Raw genomic sequence first — 16,982 nt, forward strand, 5'->3', positions numbered from 1 at the left:
GGCTGCTCCAACGGAACTTATTGTTTTTTGGAGGAAAACACGAACACTGTGTACAGTCGAGTCTTAATAGCTTACTTACAACTGGGCTCTTCAGGCACTCTTCTTGGCTGCAGTGGTTATTATTATATTTACATGCTTCCAGCTCCCGTTTTTGCTGGATGACAGCTCGTACTTTTCCTTTTTCTCCCTCCCTCGCTCACAGACACATAACGTGTATGGCAGTCCATTCTCCCTGCAGCACGGACTACACTGCCTATGATGCTACATTCTTTAGAGCTATACCGGTAGCATTCTGCCTATTAGCAACAACAAAAAGGCCTCTCCCACCCAGGAAACACGCAGAGAGAGAGCGTCACCCTGTAACCATGGCAACCGTAACCGTGCCACCTGGAACAACAGAACGTAGCAGTCAAACAAAACCCAAACAGGCCTGACCCGCCACAATATGAAACAGGGAAGTACCGACGTGTAATCCATTTATTTCAACAAAGTAACTGTATTCTAATTTCCACCAAAACTGCAAAAATGTATCTTGTCCAGTGAATTATGGACCTGACTGTATGTTGATCATTGTTTACGGTCAAAATGATTGCCATTTTCATGTGAGAAACTTGTCGTGCAGTGTAGTGCATGTGATAATAAAACATATGAGGTTAAAAAAATAACTTAACATGAAATATGCTTCAACTCTTAATAGCGAGATACCATTTTTAAATTGTTCCTTTTATTCATTAGCAGCGCCTTTTAATTACAGTACTTTGACAGTCATCAATACAGTGAACACCTTTGGTTAGTAACCTTTATATATTTACTTTTCAGAGTACTTCTCTATAACATTATATATATAGATATATTTATATATGATACAAAAATAAATAACTTAATTGAAATATTCTGCTCAAAACTTTACACATTTGGTTCAACTTAACATTCTTTAGGCTAACTATAAAGTATCCTTATAAAATCATGGACGGCTACATTGGATTTATTATGTACACAAGCACAGTGTGAGTCCCAGTATAAGGAGTACAGAACAGTATGAAGAGGATTTTATAAAAGGATACTTTGTTTTTTGAGCAGATGTATTGGCACACAGTACTGGTACAACAGACACAAGAATTTATGAAGACAACACAAGGAGAAGATTGCTGTTTTCTGGTCTTCAGAAAATCATTAGATAGCAGCATGCAATTTGCAGGTTGACACTGTGAGACAATCAGCCGTTTGGCATAACTCACAGCCTGCTTTTGCTTTGTCAAACTGACTGACGGCAAAGATGATGCAGAGATGTGATAATACGAATGAACCTCCAGTGTTTGCATCTCTCGTTTTCCTTTTTTTCAATATTTCCCACTAACCTTACTCTAAGGCCTGTTGGTCAGCAATAAATAAACTTCTTTCTTTGGCTGATTCATGTCAGGTTTACCCATTCGTCTGGCACTAACTCTCAGCTACATGTATCCTGTAGAAGCCACATTTCAATTCCTGGAAAAAGCATCCTCTACAACAATAAATATATACATTTTGTATCACAGCTTGTACAGTGTATATTTTAAAATTGACTTACTAATACATTATTGCAGCACAGAAAAACACATTTAATATCACATCACCACTATTACCACAGGCACTGACAGTTTTCTATGATTTACTCATTTTTCTCAGAGGCTGTGCCTCTCTGTGTGGTAGCGTCTGAGTTTGGGCCTCCACGCTACTCTGGTCTGTTGTCTTCACCAGAACCTGTGGGACTGTTTGCTTGTTTTTAGTCAAATCAGATGGTCTCTGGGGGGATTTTTCCTCCCACTTTGTTTCGGTCTGTGTGTGTGCCTTCTGTGTCTGGCCCTTTCTTTCCTCTGTGGCAGCGCAGTCAGCGTTGCATTTATCGCACAGATCCCTTATGTCCCGAAGTCCCTGCGCCAAGCACTTTACAAATTCTGCTGAACATGTCTGTTGGCTCTCATGGAAACTGGACACGGAGAAGATAATATGGTCTGACTGAGGGTTGTAGCACACGCCGTATCCGTTTGGAACCACGGGTCCATAGCAGCAGAACATTTCAACAGTAGTGGGAACCTGAGGGAAGAGTAAAGGCTTCAGTCCTAAACTACTAGAAGCTTTACTGGTGTGAGGAAATACTGCTCAAGGAAAGGTTTAGGTAGGTAGTGAGACTGATTTGTGTTATTATGTTTTTCCTCATTCATTACAAGGAAACCCTAAACTGTAGTTTTAGTTCAAACAACCAGTTACAATTTTTGTGTTACAATATAGAAATTTTATAAAGAATAAACAAGAAGGGCATAACCATTGTAGTAACTGCAGTGTTACGATGTATTAATACAGATCAAATGTCAGGGTAGATGGCTGTCCCACTTTCTTTTAGTTTCTTCCTGTTAAAAGGGAGTTTTTCCTTCCCACTGTGACCAGGTGCATGCTCACAGAGGATCATGTCATGGTTTGGTTTTTTTTATATTACAGTATGAAGTGCCTTGAGGTGGCTGTTGTTGTGAATTGGCACCGTATAAATATAATTGAATTGAACTGAATTTTAAAATATGAATCATTTTATTCCAAAATTACATGCACATACCTGACTTGTAGAGAGAACAAACTGATTACTGATGAGATAGACTTCGTCTTTGAACATTTCGAGCTTCCCCATCTTCATTTCATGTGCAATTTCACGCAGCCCTAGTAGGTGATTGTCTATCGCCATCCCTGTAATAGCCTGAAAAATAGAAAGTATGTTACTGCATTTATTTAATGTGAGTCTCTGTCATAGAAATCTGGACGAAGAGAATAGTTACCAGACGTGTATAACTGGTCTGTGCAGTTATGGCTCCTTTCAACAGTTCCATCTTTTCTGTGTCCTGGAGAAGTAAACAACTGACAGTTAGTGCTTAGTCTTTAAGGTCATTAATTTACAGTAAGTAGATTTTCATGCTTAAATACATCAAGACAAAATCCAATAGAAAACAGAATAGCATTACTGAAAAATCCCCCAAATCTCAAACTGATTAAGCCCCTCAAAATTAATTTAAACCTGTAGCAGCGTTTATTTGAGTCACAGTATGACTTTAGTTTCTGCATAAAAACAACCTACACTTGTGCTGTTTTTCCCTTCAGTCATTGCTTTGACAAAGGCAAAGGCTTCAGGTGTTGCTGAGCGAATGTTGTCTACTCTGCCTTGCTGAAAACGACGTAGAGAAGCACTCTCATAGGTGGACACCGGTCTGCCATGACACCTGCAGTCATGTACAGGGAGAACAAAATGTAGGTAAGTTTAATCAGTTCTGTAAGATGACTATTTTTTTTTTTACCTGTAGAAGCCTAACTGAAGAGCAAGCTGGATGTAGGCATCTGGACTCATCTTCTGCTTCTTGATAAACCCTTTCCCGTAATCATGGAACTTGTGGACATTTATATCCAGATTCTTTACCATTCTGACAAAATAAGAATACATTTTTTTAAAAATCATGCGCTTCTCATATTAATTAATCTCTTCAAATGACAAGGAACTAAAGAAAACCAAACCTCTGGAGTTTATCAGCAGCAGATGTGATGAGCTTGTGAATTTCAGGAGTGCATTTCCAGCGGAGTCTGCGTGGCGCGGGCAGCTCGCTCACACTTGCAGCTCTGATCAGCTTTGATGGACTCCCAATCCTTATGAGTAGAAATAAATGGAGCATTTATTTATAATAGTCTTATTTTAAAACATGTAACTCATATATACTGCACACTTCCAAAATCAGATGTGTGTCATTTCTCACATGCATTTGAGGAGATACTCTGTGCACTGCACAAGGACAATTCCTTCAAATGCAGAGTGTTCACACACGACTCCACAGCAGCCACCAGCTCCTACAATAAACTGTTACAGAAAGGTTGTTTTCAGGGGTTGTTTTCTTGAGTTGGACTGAAATGTTTAATAATATTAATTTTTGATTGCAGTTTGATTGCTGCACCTCTGCACTCTACTGTTTGCTCCAAATACATGTTCTTACATCCATACATTACCCCCTAAAGTGAAGAAATCCTGAGTAAACTAAATTCTTTTGCCATTTTGTGAGATGACGGCTTTAAATCCAGTGGAACGTCCACTTTTAGTTTGCATTTCCTTAATTGGCCATGGAACTGGTTAGTTATATCCTTTAATGCTTTGAGAAATCAACATGAATTTGTTCATTTAATTTTCCTCATTAAGAAGGCAAAAAAACTTCCTCATTAAGGTTTGACAGTGTTTCTATTAGATAATGGCAGATGGCTTTGATCATGAGTTGAGGCTGTGGTTTGGGGCCTCAGTGGGGACTGGTGGTGGTTGCTGCACTGTAAAATGTAATATTGTGTTTAATTAAAAATATTAAATAGGCTGAACTCAATTTTTATCAATTTGTTATTAGAACTCAATTTAAATAAGTTACAAGTACTTTTTATGCAAAAAGGCTGATAAACTCAATTTATTTGAGTTGTCTTAACTTAGAAAAACTAAATAAGCTGGACGTTTTGCTTCTCAGTGCGGAAGGATGAAAGATGTGTTTTGAAAATGCCACGTCACTACCGTCCTCCTCCCTCTCGGATCAGTCGGATGTTCATGGTGCTAGCATTTGTTATGGAATATGTTGAGCAAACCTGGAGAAGCGTCAGCACAAGAGATTGTTGTCATTGCTGTGAATCTTTACCTAATACACTGACTTGGTGAGTAAATGTTTACTCTTATTCAAACTGATTTTGTGGCTGCTCTTAGTTTAGCACCAGGTTTAATCTTGCTAGCTAGTTAGTGTTAGCCTAGCGCTGTTGCTGTCGCTGGGCTCATGTTACTTAAAAATTAACACAGCCTTAAAAACCTTACATAAAACTATGTCGGTGAAATTTTCTGTTGATTGTTTGAAATAAAAAAGTGAGATAAGAGCCCAGACAAAATTCTTGGGGAGGTGCAGCCGTTAGGGGTGTGGTGTGGGATATTTTCAATCCATAGCCATAACTAACTAACTAATTATATATATAGAGAGAGATTGAAAATGTGACGTCATTCAAGGGTAAAACCGCAAAGAATTCTGGGAACTCGTGGCAAGAGGTACTAGCGCATGCAGGCTTTCAATTGAAATCAGTTACACAGCGATAAAAAGAAACACAAAAAACTGTCAAGAAGCTGTTGTATTATTAACTGCAATAGCCGGTCGCATGACAGCCACGGGAAGCCGACGGGTAAAGAGATCGTTTTTTTATCGGATTACGTCGTTGAAGAGAAATTGTTCGAGCCATGTTTCCGAAGTAAAAAGAGGCGACGGATGGCCTGGATTACAGCCATTCAAAGACCAAATATAACTCACAGAACACTCCAGCTCACAGGTTAGTCTGCTCCAAGCATTTCCACAAAGGTCAGTCTTCTGTTGTAGTTAATACATCATTTTTTATAACATAATTTGTGATATAGGTTACAAGCAAGTCTGGCGCTGAACAGAAATTGTGGCGCTATGCTCATTTGTTTATTGTGCATAAATAGTGAATTGTCCTGACACAATATTGCGTTTCGCTTCTGTTATTACCATGGTACATTGACAAAAACATATACTTTTATTCACAGGATAAAACAGGTTTTTTTGTATCACTAATTGCCAGTGTTGGGACTAACGCGTTATTAAGTAACGCGTTACAGTAACTACGTTATTATTGTGGTAACGAGCACGGTAACTAGTTATTATGCCAAAATCAGGAACGCGTTAGTCGTTACTGGGATTTAGATAGGGTCGTTACTCGTTACTTCGTGTGGTGGCTATCGCGGAGCTTCCACAGATTCAGTAACATTAGCAAGTGGTGGAGGCCAGCAGGTGGATGAAGGAAAGGGGACGCAGAAGGAAAAGAGACCCGAGGCAGCCGCCGGTCCAAGTGTGAACTGAACTTCAGGTAAGAAGTTATGACCTGCAGTCTATCTGGGTCAGATATAAACCAAGTTTAGGTGGAGTTTATTTTCGTTATTCTGACTTTTTCCGTACTGCGTGCTAGCTAGCATGACGGAGTTTCTATACAGCTGGGTGGGTGCTATGAAGTTAATGTTGAACTTTATTTTGTTCATAAGTTATTAGAGTTGCCAACCGTCCCGTCTGGTATTCCAGAGAAAATATTACGCGTTTCTTATTGAGTTGAAAAGGAAGAGTTTGTCCCGTAATTCAGCTACAATGAAAAAGGCACAAAGCTGGAGTTATTCTGTGTCTTTGCTGCACAGCTGCCTCTTCTTCTTTCATTCTCCCCCCTCCCTTTCCCGTTTCTACTTCAATCATGAAAACTGATCAATGATCAGCTGATCGGCTATCTTGTTTGTTTATCGCCCACTTTGCGCCAGAAAGAGGAAACCAGCCGATGTCGCGTTAAACAACAGCAGCACGTTTAAGCTTGATCAGCTGTTGTTAGAACTTATTTAATATTAATTTCTAGTATCAGCTGATGTTTGCTGGAGCCACAGCTGCAAAATAGCTGCTGGTCATGATATCGGTTTGGTTATCTGGTGAGAGGGAAACATGAAGATGAAACCAGGAGATGTCCTTACTGAATCATCAGAGCTGAACAGGTGATGGAGAAACAGGTTTACCTTTTAGGTGACATGAATGAGTTGAAGGGAAGTTATGAACTGATTCTGAGAAACAGATAACCCCAGGATCCTTTTTAGGTAGCTGACAGCTGGTAACTGTGCAGGGGCGGATCTAGCAAAGTTTTGCCAGTGGGGCCAGGTAGGGCATTAACAGGGAGAGGTGGGCACAAAGAAATACTTTTCTTTCTTATTCTCATTTAAAATGTCTAGCTTTTAAAAAATAATTATCTGAATCTTACAACAAACGATTGATAGATTGATGCATATATACCATCAAAACAGTGTACATCACTGTCACAACAGCGTTTGTTTTCATTCAAGGCTTTATGATTTTTCCTATAATGGCGGGCCGGTCTCTAGTCAAAATGCCCGGGCCAATTTTTTGTCCCCGTCCAGCCCTGTATGCAGCTCATCTGCAGTCTGGTGTTACCTACATCTTCCTATTCAGAAGGCAGAATTTCCGAGTTCTGAGTACAATCGAAAGCACCACGACTGCAGTTTTTGTGTTGGATGTAAAAGGCGCACATGACGCTGTGACGTAGGCTAGAATCATGGCAGCAGTCAATGACGGTCCAGGCGTGGGATTTCTCTCGTGGAAATATGCACATTATCTTTTCCTTTCTATTGGTAGGTGGCACAGTGCACTTGTGGCAAGTAAGCAAGCTAGAAGACTGGCAAAGTTATGGAAGCAACACATTAACAAGAGAATTCTGAGTAAAACCAAAGTTACTTTCCCTAGTAACTAGTTACTTTGAAAGTAACGAGTAACTTGAAGTAACTGAGTTACTTTTGATAGAAGTAACTAGTAATGTAACTAAGTTACTATTTTAAAGTAACTTACCCATCACTGCTAATTGCCCAGTACGATTACAGCATACAATATTATTGTCACTGCTACATTTCTGTAATGCGAACCAGAAATTATTTCCACTACTAATTAATTACCGTTTAGCTTAAAGGTCCTATTAATAAACGGTTAATGAATGTGTATTTATGAAGACGATTTGTGAGACTGGTAAACTTATGATACGTACGATGGTCTTTCGTTCTACATGGTGCATTTCAAGGTCCTGTACCCATCCGTCGGTAAACTGTACTTGGGCTTGTTGCAGTGACCTGAAGTTACTAAACTTCACTCACTCCAAGAACCGTATAATTATAAATATGAGCGTGGTGAAAGTTGGGCAGCATGCTAACGTATTTTGTCCACTCTGTGCTCGTAAGGGTATAAACCTTTCACTCCTTTGATTTTTTTCCTCGTATCTTTTCTTTGCCTTTTCATTAAGTCTGTCTTTGTACGGTCCGGCATTGTTGTCCTTCGTTTTGTACATAACTTTTTTGGGGGGCAAAGAAAAAGCAAGAAGGTATTGGAACCGGAGAATGAACGTTTTGCGGTGCTGCAAATGCTTGCATTTGATGCGGTACTTGGATTTTTTGCCACGAGTTACCGGCATGCAATGCGCGAAAGTCACGTGGTCTGTCAATCTCTCTCTCTCTCTCTCTCTCTCTCTCTCTCTCTCTCTCTCTCTCTCTCTATATATATATATATATATATATATATATATATATATATATATATATATCATGTTTAACATGAGTAGCAAAAGACCACAGGGGGTTGAAAACAATAAGCCAGGAGTTAGCTGTGCTCGCAGACTCTATCAAGCCTTGACCTCCCCGGTCAGCTATCGCGCTGGTGGATAACAGAGCTCTCTGAAAACGTGGAAGCAATTTTGCAAATATGTGATATTTTGATAAATTAAGTAGATATTTGAGCATTACACAGCTACAACATGCTGTGTAAGTAAACAAACAATAACAGTTTGGTCTGCATTTCTTGAAAGATCACATCCCCCAAACTTAGTTTAGAGGGTCTACACTGTATATAGTGAAGTCTGCAAGTTTTCTAACAGCAAAATTTGTTTTGTTCCCAAATCATTTTGCACATCATTAGAATGAAAGTCATTGGCCATGTTTGCATAGCCCTTTTTAAAATGATGCTTTCATGACATTATTGTGTGTTGGGTGGTGGTCAGGGCTACCCAGACTGACAATTGGGACATTGAATGTCACCTCTCCGGTGGGGAGGGAGCCTGAGATTGTCTAAATTTGAGTCTGTTTATACCAAATGCAGAAAAAATGTTTTAGGAAAGCAATTAAGTTCATGTTCCAAAAAATATGATTGTTTGCTTGCAGGACAACAGGAGAGATGAGTTCTCCGTCACAGATGGTGTGGTCAGTGAAGATGGTCACCTGCAGGTTCAAGCTCATTGTAATGCCTGGACTGGAAACAAGCCATCCTTAAAATATTACAACATTCCAGCTCATGTGTTGGAATGAAAAACAAATGTTGTTTAAATCAGAGACTGCACTTGTGACAGAACTACAAATATTTTATTTTGATTATATAAGTAATGTAAGTACAAAACAAACTTGTAGTAGGCCTAAACTTATTTTCAGAATAATTACATCTGAGACTTTGTTTAATTGTAAGATTATAACCGTGATGGCAATATAATTGTTTGTTGTTCAGCAGAACAGTGTCCAGTATGTTGGCTGTTATACTTTGTTGTGTTTGAAAATAAAAGTTGGGCTGATTTTAACATCATTACAAAAAGTGTTGTTAATTATTTTTAATCATATTCAGGTTACCACAAATTGTTTTTTTCATTTAGTTGAACTTGAAATGTTTGTCAGTAGGTAAACAATTAGTATTGTACAGTCAGAAATATCAAGTTATTCTTAATACTGTAGACTTGCACTGTATAAGTTGTCCTAACAGTCATCTTAAGTAAGCTTTACTTAGTTTTTTTTGAGGCAACGAGTTTCCTTAATTTTTTTTTGAGTTCTGGGAACTAACAAGGCTGTACAGTGTACTCAAAATGAGTAAGTTGCCCTAACTTGGTCATCTTACGTAAACTTGATCCAATTTTCTTGAGTTCTGGGAACAAATGAGCTTGTACAGAGTACTCAAAATAAATAAGTTGTTCTAATTTAGTCATTTTTAGCTAAGCTTTACTCAATGTTTTTGAGGCAACAAGTTGCCTCAATTTTTTTGAGTTCTGGGAACTAATTAGATTTTACAGTGTGGGCTGACAGAGAACTGAAAGGGCGTGCGTAGAGGTGTGGTTCTGCTCCTGAAATTCAAATAAATTATCTCCTAAAATATTGTTCACTTTGGACATTAGATATCTTATCGTATCTTATCTTATCTTTCAGTATCATTACATGTGTTTTGTTATTTTAGACAGTTCCCCTGTTTTCTTCAGAGTAGGATAAATGGAAGAAGATGGCTGGATTGATGGATTTTAAATCCTTTTCAACCTCATGTTATCCACTTTTCTTTCCCTTAATAACAAATATCACTCAGAATTTTGGTCTCCACACACAATGTACAAAAAGTTAATAAAACAAACATTAATTTAACCTTTTTTGTTGATAAATGTGTTCACTTACCTGCATTGGCTTATCATACCAGCGGTTGCCTCCGTTCTTTGTCAATCCACCTCCATGCAGCATCAACATGGCTCGTTGGGTGTCACTAAGTTCAGGTCCACTTGCGTCGTCCAGACAGACGAGACACAGACAACGCTCAATCATGTCCAGCGAGTCCCTGTTGGTAGACTCTACAGGAAAACAAAAGTCAATCTGAGAGGCACCTCATATAAAAGAGAGTTTTTATTGGCAGTCCATATAAAATCCCTTTTGAAATGTACCTCTCATTAGTACACTACGAGACTCAGCCCACTCTGTCCGTCCATCTGAAGTGAGAAGCCCTATAGGAGGGAGCTGCTCTTCTTCGTTGTCAGCCATCTTGACAATCTTCTCCAGCTGAGTCAACAAATCTCTTTGATTCAGTTGCCGGAAGTTGATCATCACATCCAGCACAAAGAACTGGACAAAGGGTTCAGATTAGCCACAAAGTTTTAGGAATCTTTGGTACTGACTAACTTTCCTAATGATGTGGACCTATGCATTGTTTCAGAATTTCCTGCCATTGTGAAATAACATCCAAGTGATTCTTTTAGCAGCATTGAGCCCCAAACTTAGCCAGAGCCACAAAGAACAAGGAGAACCTGCACAGATGGTATGACTCCCACAGAAGCAGTTTAAAGCCACAGAAAAACTGTGCACGTGTAACAAATAGGGGGTCACATAATATAAGGGCGATCGTGGCTCAAAGAGTTGGGTGTTTGTCTTGTAACCGGAAGGTTGCCGGTTCGAGCCCCGGCTCGGACAGTCTCGGTCGTTGAGCAAGACACTTCACCTACTGCCTACTGGTGGTGGCGATATGGCAGCCTCGCTTCTGTCAGTCTGCCCCAGGGCAGCTGTGGCTACAACTGTAGCTTGCCTCCACCAGTGTATGAATGTGAGAGTGAATGAATAGTGGAATTATAAAGAGCTTTGAGGGCCCCGAAAAGCGCTATATAAATGCAATCCATTATTATAAAATCTTTCTTTCTTTCTTTCTTTTCTAATTGCTGTTTGAATTAGCTCAACTGATAATAAAGTCTTAGTTTATTTACACTCTTTATTAAATCTAGTTGGATGTGATGATCTTAATTCGAGTAAACATCAAGTTTCCATCACAGACAGCCAATTTAGAACAACCAAACCTAACAAGTCTGTTTGTGGGCTGTGGGAGGAAATCTGCACAGACATGAGGAGAACAGGCAGACTTCACACAAAAAAGCCCGACCTAGTTACATCAAAAGGAATTTCTTCTTACTACAGGAGGTTCAAACTTGTAACAGTCTTACTGTGAGGTAACAATGCTAACCACTGCACCACTGTGTCACCACTATTGTGAAGTGATCTGTTCTGTTTTACCATTCAGAACATGATGACATTTCTTCAGTGTTGGGCTTCTAAATAAATTCTGCAATATAATGCTTGATCTTCGTAGATCTCACCTCCCTGATAAAAGTCAACAGATTTGGTTTCCCTCAACTCTTGAAGGTGTGAACCGTGAAACAATTACCAGAAATTCATTTTTTTTGAAAATTGAGAATTTATTAAACCAGCTGACAAATTTGTTTAAAAAAATTGATTAAATTTAATTGCCCACATATGATGTTTTATTTACATTTAAAAAAAAGATTAAAAATGTATTTCACAATTTATTTAGGTTTTTTAAGGGGAAAGAAGATCACACTGAAAACTCACAAAAAGCTTCATGTATCAAATCTGAAACACTGGGCATTAAGGGGTTACGCCCAGATTGTGTGCCAAGTTTGCATTCCAACATAAAGAACAAAATTGTAATGCATATCTATGAGAAATCTGGAATGTGCTGTGTTACATGCTAACCAATCTCTCGTCGAATGAAGACCATGTAATATGGTGGAGAACTAAGAAATGGCTCTTGCCCCTGGGTCTGTTTTCTCCAAGTCTGACCTGGTTTTTGCACGCCACGATGATATGTTCAGGTTCTGGCATCACGCTACTCTCCTGTGCTACGAGAGTGTCCCTCTCAGGTCCTGGCAGACGGTAGGAGGTGAAGAGACGATAATACTGCTCCATACACAGACGCGTTCCTGCCAGCTGGCCCCGGGCATAGTCCACAGGCAGGTTACGGCTACACGCAGACATACACAACTCTTTCAGGCTTTTTCTCTACACAAGAACTGAAAGTGAAGAATATTATTTTATGACAATTTGAATTAAATGTTAACTCACTCATCAAGGTGAGTCTTGTACTCCAAAACTCCAGATATTAAGTGTGCAGCAAATCTAGAAAGAATATCTTTGCTCAGTTTTAATGCTTCACAAAACACACACACTGTACTTGGTCACTCTTTTGCCACCACACTCTTTTTTTTCTTGATTAATTGTGTAGCTTCACAACATAAATGCTTCATGTAAATCATGTGGTTAAGGAACCGGTAACAGATCAATACCATGTCAACCAAACCACAGTTTTCGGACCTCGAGGCATTCTGAGTAATGACCCCCTCTGAAAGTGTCCAGCCAAGAGGGAAGTGTTCAAATTTGTATAATCAATGAAATTTGGTAGAAAAGCAATTCTCACAGTTCACTATTATTTGTCAGTCTTTGTGCTGGAATAACCAAAATCACCTACAACTTGTAACACGAGCAATTAGATATTTTTTTTCTTTCAGAGACCGTTTCTACACCAGTGAAGAAAGGATTCTGTCTACTAGTGGATTGCAGAGGCTTCGTCTGTCCCGTTGTATCAAACTATGAGATTTTTTTCGTGGTTCACTCGTCTCAGGTGTGCATACCTTAAAGAGTCAATAGGAGCCTTGAAGTTCTGCTGTGGGAAGACCATTGAAGGACTTGAGTTGACAGGTAGAGCAAGTCTGTTGTTCAGGTACATATCATTCAGCCAGTAGTCATAAACCTATGGTGGAAAAACAAAAAGCAAAAACCAAACAGGATTGAATGTAAATAAAGGGACTGGACCATTAAAAGCAGATAAAACAGAATCATGCTTCACAACCTTTCTAAAAGGTTTATCGACATCAGTAATGTCTTCAAGATTTGGTTTAAAACTTTAACATTTTCAAAAGTATAAGCATCCAAAACACAGAGTTTTGTTTCTTAAATACATATATTTCATTTATTAAATAACGTCTTGTAACATTAAAATTATGTTTTAAATTTTTATTTACCCAGTTTGCCACGTTTTCGCTCCTCTCCGTGAGTTTGCTCTGTAGTAGCTCCCCCACTCCTCCAGGGGCTCCAAACTGCGTCACTATGTTTTGCGTCTTGTTGAACTGTTCTTCTGTGAGCAGGTGCTTCATGCACCTCAGGTACCTGTCTAGTGTGTCTTTCAGGTTGGGCACCGGCAGCTTTGGCAGAGCCTGGAGAACATGGCGGGATGAAAAGCTTTTACTTCTCATCACCAGTTTTCCTTTTTCCAAATTCTTGACTAAACATGACGTAAGTCTCCCCGTGCAATGATTGCGCATGCTATTAAGCAAATATTTAAGGAATCGATAAAATTCCTTAAATATTTAATCTCTAAATTTCTGTCATTTCTAAGTTTTTGTAAGAATACCACATTCCAATTAAATCGCCCATGAATTCCAGCGTAATCCCTTGAAAGCCACTTTTATGTCCTGAAATGTTGTTAGACCTTATTTGATTTTGCAACCTTTAATCGTAAAATGTAAATTGATCTGTTGCAGAATTGAGAAAAACATATACGGTGTACTTATAAGATGTAATTACATCTCGGCCCCCTGAATCTTCGGAGGCGTCTCGGTCGACAACTGGCATGTTGGCGGTGTAGAAGGGCAATCAAGCAGGTGGAGTCACAAGAGGAACTCTCTGTCCAAAAACAAAATCTGCAGTCATTATTTAAAGTCGACACTTATTAATATAAATGTCAGTCACAGTGACAACCAATCGAGTTTAATCCTCACTCACACTCAGAAAAATAAAGGTGCCAACTGGAACCAAAAGTGGTTCTTTAGACTGATGCCATAGAAGAACCTTTTTTGGTGCCACAAAGAACCTTTCAAACAATGGTTCTTTAAAGAACCATTTCTTTCAGTGGAAATGAAAATGTTTTACCTTTTCCAACAGTCCCAGAATCCAGATCTTCAAAGACCAGCAGGTGCTCAAGACTGTTATCCGCTTCGCTGTCACCGGTCGTGAGAAAGTGTTTTTCCCTTAGAAAGTTCAAGGCCCACCGCTCGCGCGATCTGCCTGCGCATGCACATCCCAACGACTGACCCCCTCCGTCCGCTCCCGGGATGATGCCATAGTACAACGTGTTCTAACGTCTCTCTGTTTCCCTGTCATTCGGCTCAAAACATTTGATGAACAAGTACTCAGATCATTTACCTAAGCAGTGTGCTTTGCCAAAACTAAGTAAGTGTGTTGGTAAGTGTGTTCATTAGGCTTTGCCCCCCACCCCTGCCACCAGTATATTTTTAAACAAGTATTTCTAGCTTTATTTGAATATTCAGTTTCCTACCATCTGCTTTTAAAGGGTAATCACCAGGTAACCCGCCCTCCCCCTTCGCACACACATGCACACAAACAAAACACAGTATAATTCACTCCCTCATTATAGTGAATAAATATTTATGCCATTTTACACCATCAAACTTAGATAGCTAAGGATGAAGAACCTTTTGTTCTTTAAAGAACCATTTGTAATAGCTAAAGAACCATCTACAAAATAAAAAGGTTCTTTGACGTATGATGGCTCTTTAAAGAACCATGAAGACATCTGAAGAACCATTTAAGAACCATCATTTTTCATCTGCAGATGAAAAATATTATGATGCACGCAGAAAGTTGATAAAAAAACAAGATCAGACTGTTTCTGTCTGCCAGAAATACACAAATGCACACTTTCTTCAAGATTATAACATGCATGAATTTAGAGAAAATTGCCTTACAAAACTGCACATTTGGTGAAAACATGTTCCCAGTACTAAGGCGAAACTAACAAGAACAACAAAAAATAGAGTGCAACTGAATTTTTTACTCACCAGCGAGGGAAAAAACACCCTCTCCTCCTGGAGCTCAAGAAGGTAGTTTTAGTTGGTCCATCTTTACTTGAATCCGTTTATAACAGAATTTCTTTAAAATGTCACTGCTTCGAGCCTTCATTTTAAGCATCTTTCAATCGCCTACACGGCATGAGCACAACTCCCTGGCTGGCTCAGGAGAGATGCTAAAAGAAGGTACCTCAGCCTCTTGACAGCCAGGCTCCTCCCAGAAGTCCTGCTATTCGCCGGGAAGTTTATTTGGCACTTCACATGCTCACCCCACCTTATTTAGACGCCATCTGAGCTCCTCAGATGCTGAAGCACTTTGCAGGAAAACAATTAGGACGCATTTTTTCGTGGATTTTTTCCCCCTTTGGCTTTCAGAATTTACAAACACTACACGCAGAACAGTTTAGGCGCACGACTCCTTTCACCTGACTGCACCTGACCGATTCAGATGACGCCATTTAACATTATGAGCAGATATTTGTGTGACCAACAAGATGCTTCAATGGAGCCTATTATTCATATAAACCATAAAACCCTCTGAAATTAGTAATATTTTGAACCAATGACATTTTCCCCAGAAATATTCAGTTACACTTTCACTGTAAAATCAAATGCTTCTCTTTATTTGAAATTCACGGTCAAGGATCAGAGCACCACAAATACGTTGGCCTTAAAAACTTTAATTTCTGATTTTTTTCCCAAACCAATTTGTTTCCACGGGCAAAACATGTCAGAATCTTTAAATGAGACACTTTCGTGTTTTAACAACACATTTAAATATCATTCTTCAGTTGCGATAACTTTCTAAGTATATATTATCTCCATTTATAGAGGAAAATAACATTGCAGAATAAAAATTACAATTTGTACCCTAAATAAACCATTTCAATAAACAATATCATTCGCATGACGTTGATTTAATTATGTACATGAATATACATTTATGTACAGTCGCGGATCATCATACAGTGAGGCTATACATTCCTATGCATTCCAGAAAAAAAAAACAGAATTAATAAAACGCAAAAGCAGATTTCACCTTTTCCCCCCACCTTTCTCAATCTGCCGTGTGACACACAATACAGATTACAGTGAAAGACGCATTACATTTCTTCTTTTGTTCAAACACATTTGCACAATCCCTGAACACGATATGAGTCAGTTTCCGATACAATGATAAATACTCTTAATGAATATACATTTATCTCAGCAAAATCTTTCACAGGAATCTCACCTTTAAATAAAGAAACGCAAGCGAGCACCTTTCTGCTAAAGCTTTAACCTACTCGATTTGACAAAACCCAGAGAACTTGTCACCAGAAGCGGTAAATAATTGATATTATTACACAATCATAATAGTGTTATGGAATTGATTGAATCGGACATGATACAGACAACTCTACATTGGCACTTGGATAGTTTAACACCCAGCTAAAGGTATTTTACGCATACTCTCCCCCAGAAGATTCCTCCTCTGAATAAGAGCGCTGAGCAAAGGTCTCAATGCCATTCTCGTCAATCGTTGTACACAAACCCTTTCTCTTTTTCTCCCGTTGCTCCATCTTAATCGTATCATACAATCCCGTTGGACCGTCTTCTAGGAGCATGTTTCGCTCGGAGAAAGAAGGCTTCATTTGTGTCACGTTCTTCAGCAGGAGCAGCGCCGGTGCGTAAAGTACGTTGGCGAGCCCCATGCCCAAGTTAAGCTGAACGAAGCCCAGGTCGTGCACTATCTGTCCGGCCACCACGGGCCCCAGGGCATACGCCACGCAGTAGGAGATGTCTGCAATCGCGTACACACTGCCATACACTGACACGTGGCGCACATCCACTAAGAAACCCAAAGTTGGTAGAAGTGCAGTGTCCACGAAGGCGATTCCAAAGCAGATGCCACACAGCGGAATCATCAGCTGTCCAAA

General features: G+C 39.3%; 2 protein-coding genes across 6 annotated transcripts in view; both read right to left on the minus strand.

Annotated features, from left to right (window-relative positions):
* Positions 1-518: 518 nt before the first annotated feature.
* chata (choline O-acetyltransferase a) lies at positions 519-15,299 on the minus strand. 5 transcript variants are annotated; one of them, XM_085181844.1, is made up of 16 exons: positions 15,055-15,299; positions 14,126-14,574; positions 13,781-13,879; positions 13,219-13,410; positions 12,829-12,947; positions 12,263-12,316; positions 11,981-12,161; positions 10,300-10,477; positions 10,040-10,209; positions 3,768-3,868; positions 3,532-3,660; positions 3,318-3,440; positions 3,101-3,242; positions 2,805-2,867; positions 2,588-2,725; positions 519-2,073 (listed from the first exon to the last, which is right to left on the minus strand). In XM_085181844.1, exons 3-16 carry the CDS (start codon positions 13,826-13,828, stop codon positions 1,642-1,644), a joined length of 2,070 nt encoding a protein of 689 aa, XP_085037970.1. In that variant the 5' UTR covers positions 13,829-13,879; positions 14,126-14,574; positions 15,055-15,299; the 3' UTR covers positions 519-1,641. The 5 variants fall into 5 exon arrangements, with proteins under 5 accessions (XP_085037970.1, XP_085037972.1, XP_085037971.1 ...); XM_085181846.1 differs by lacking the exon at positions 14,126-14,574 and having other exon boundaries at positions 13,781-13,875; XM_085181845.1 differs by lacking the exon at positions 14,126-14,574.
* Positions 15,300-15,665: 366 nt separating this feature from the next.
* The window catches only part of slc18a3a (solute carrier family 18 member 3a), a 2,938-nt gene continuing 1,621 nt past the window's right edge, over positions 15,666-16,982 (minus strand). The window contains exon 1 of the mRNA XM_085181848.1: positions 15,666-16,982. This exon is cut by the window's right edge and continues 1,621 nt beyond it. Coding sequence (XP_085037974.1) covers positions 16,506-16,982 — 477 coding nt within the window. The 3' untranslated portion in view covers positions 15,666-16,505.

The sequence above is a fragment of the Neolamprologus multifasciatus genome, chromosome 13, assembly GCF_963576455.1.
Source record: "Neolamprologus multifasciatus chromosome 13, fNeoMul1.2, whole genome shotgun sequence".
Lineage (NCBI taxonomy): Eukaryota > Metazoa > Chordata > Actinopteri > Cichliformes > Cichlidae > Neolamprologus > Neolamprologus multifasciatus.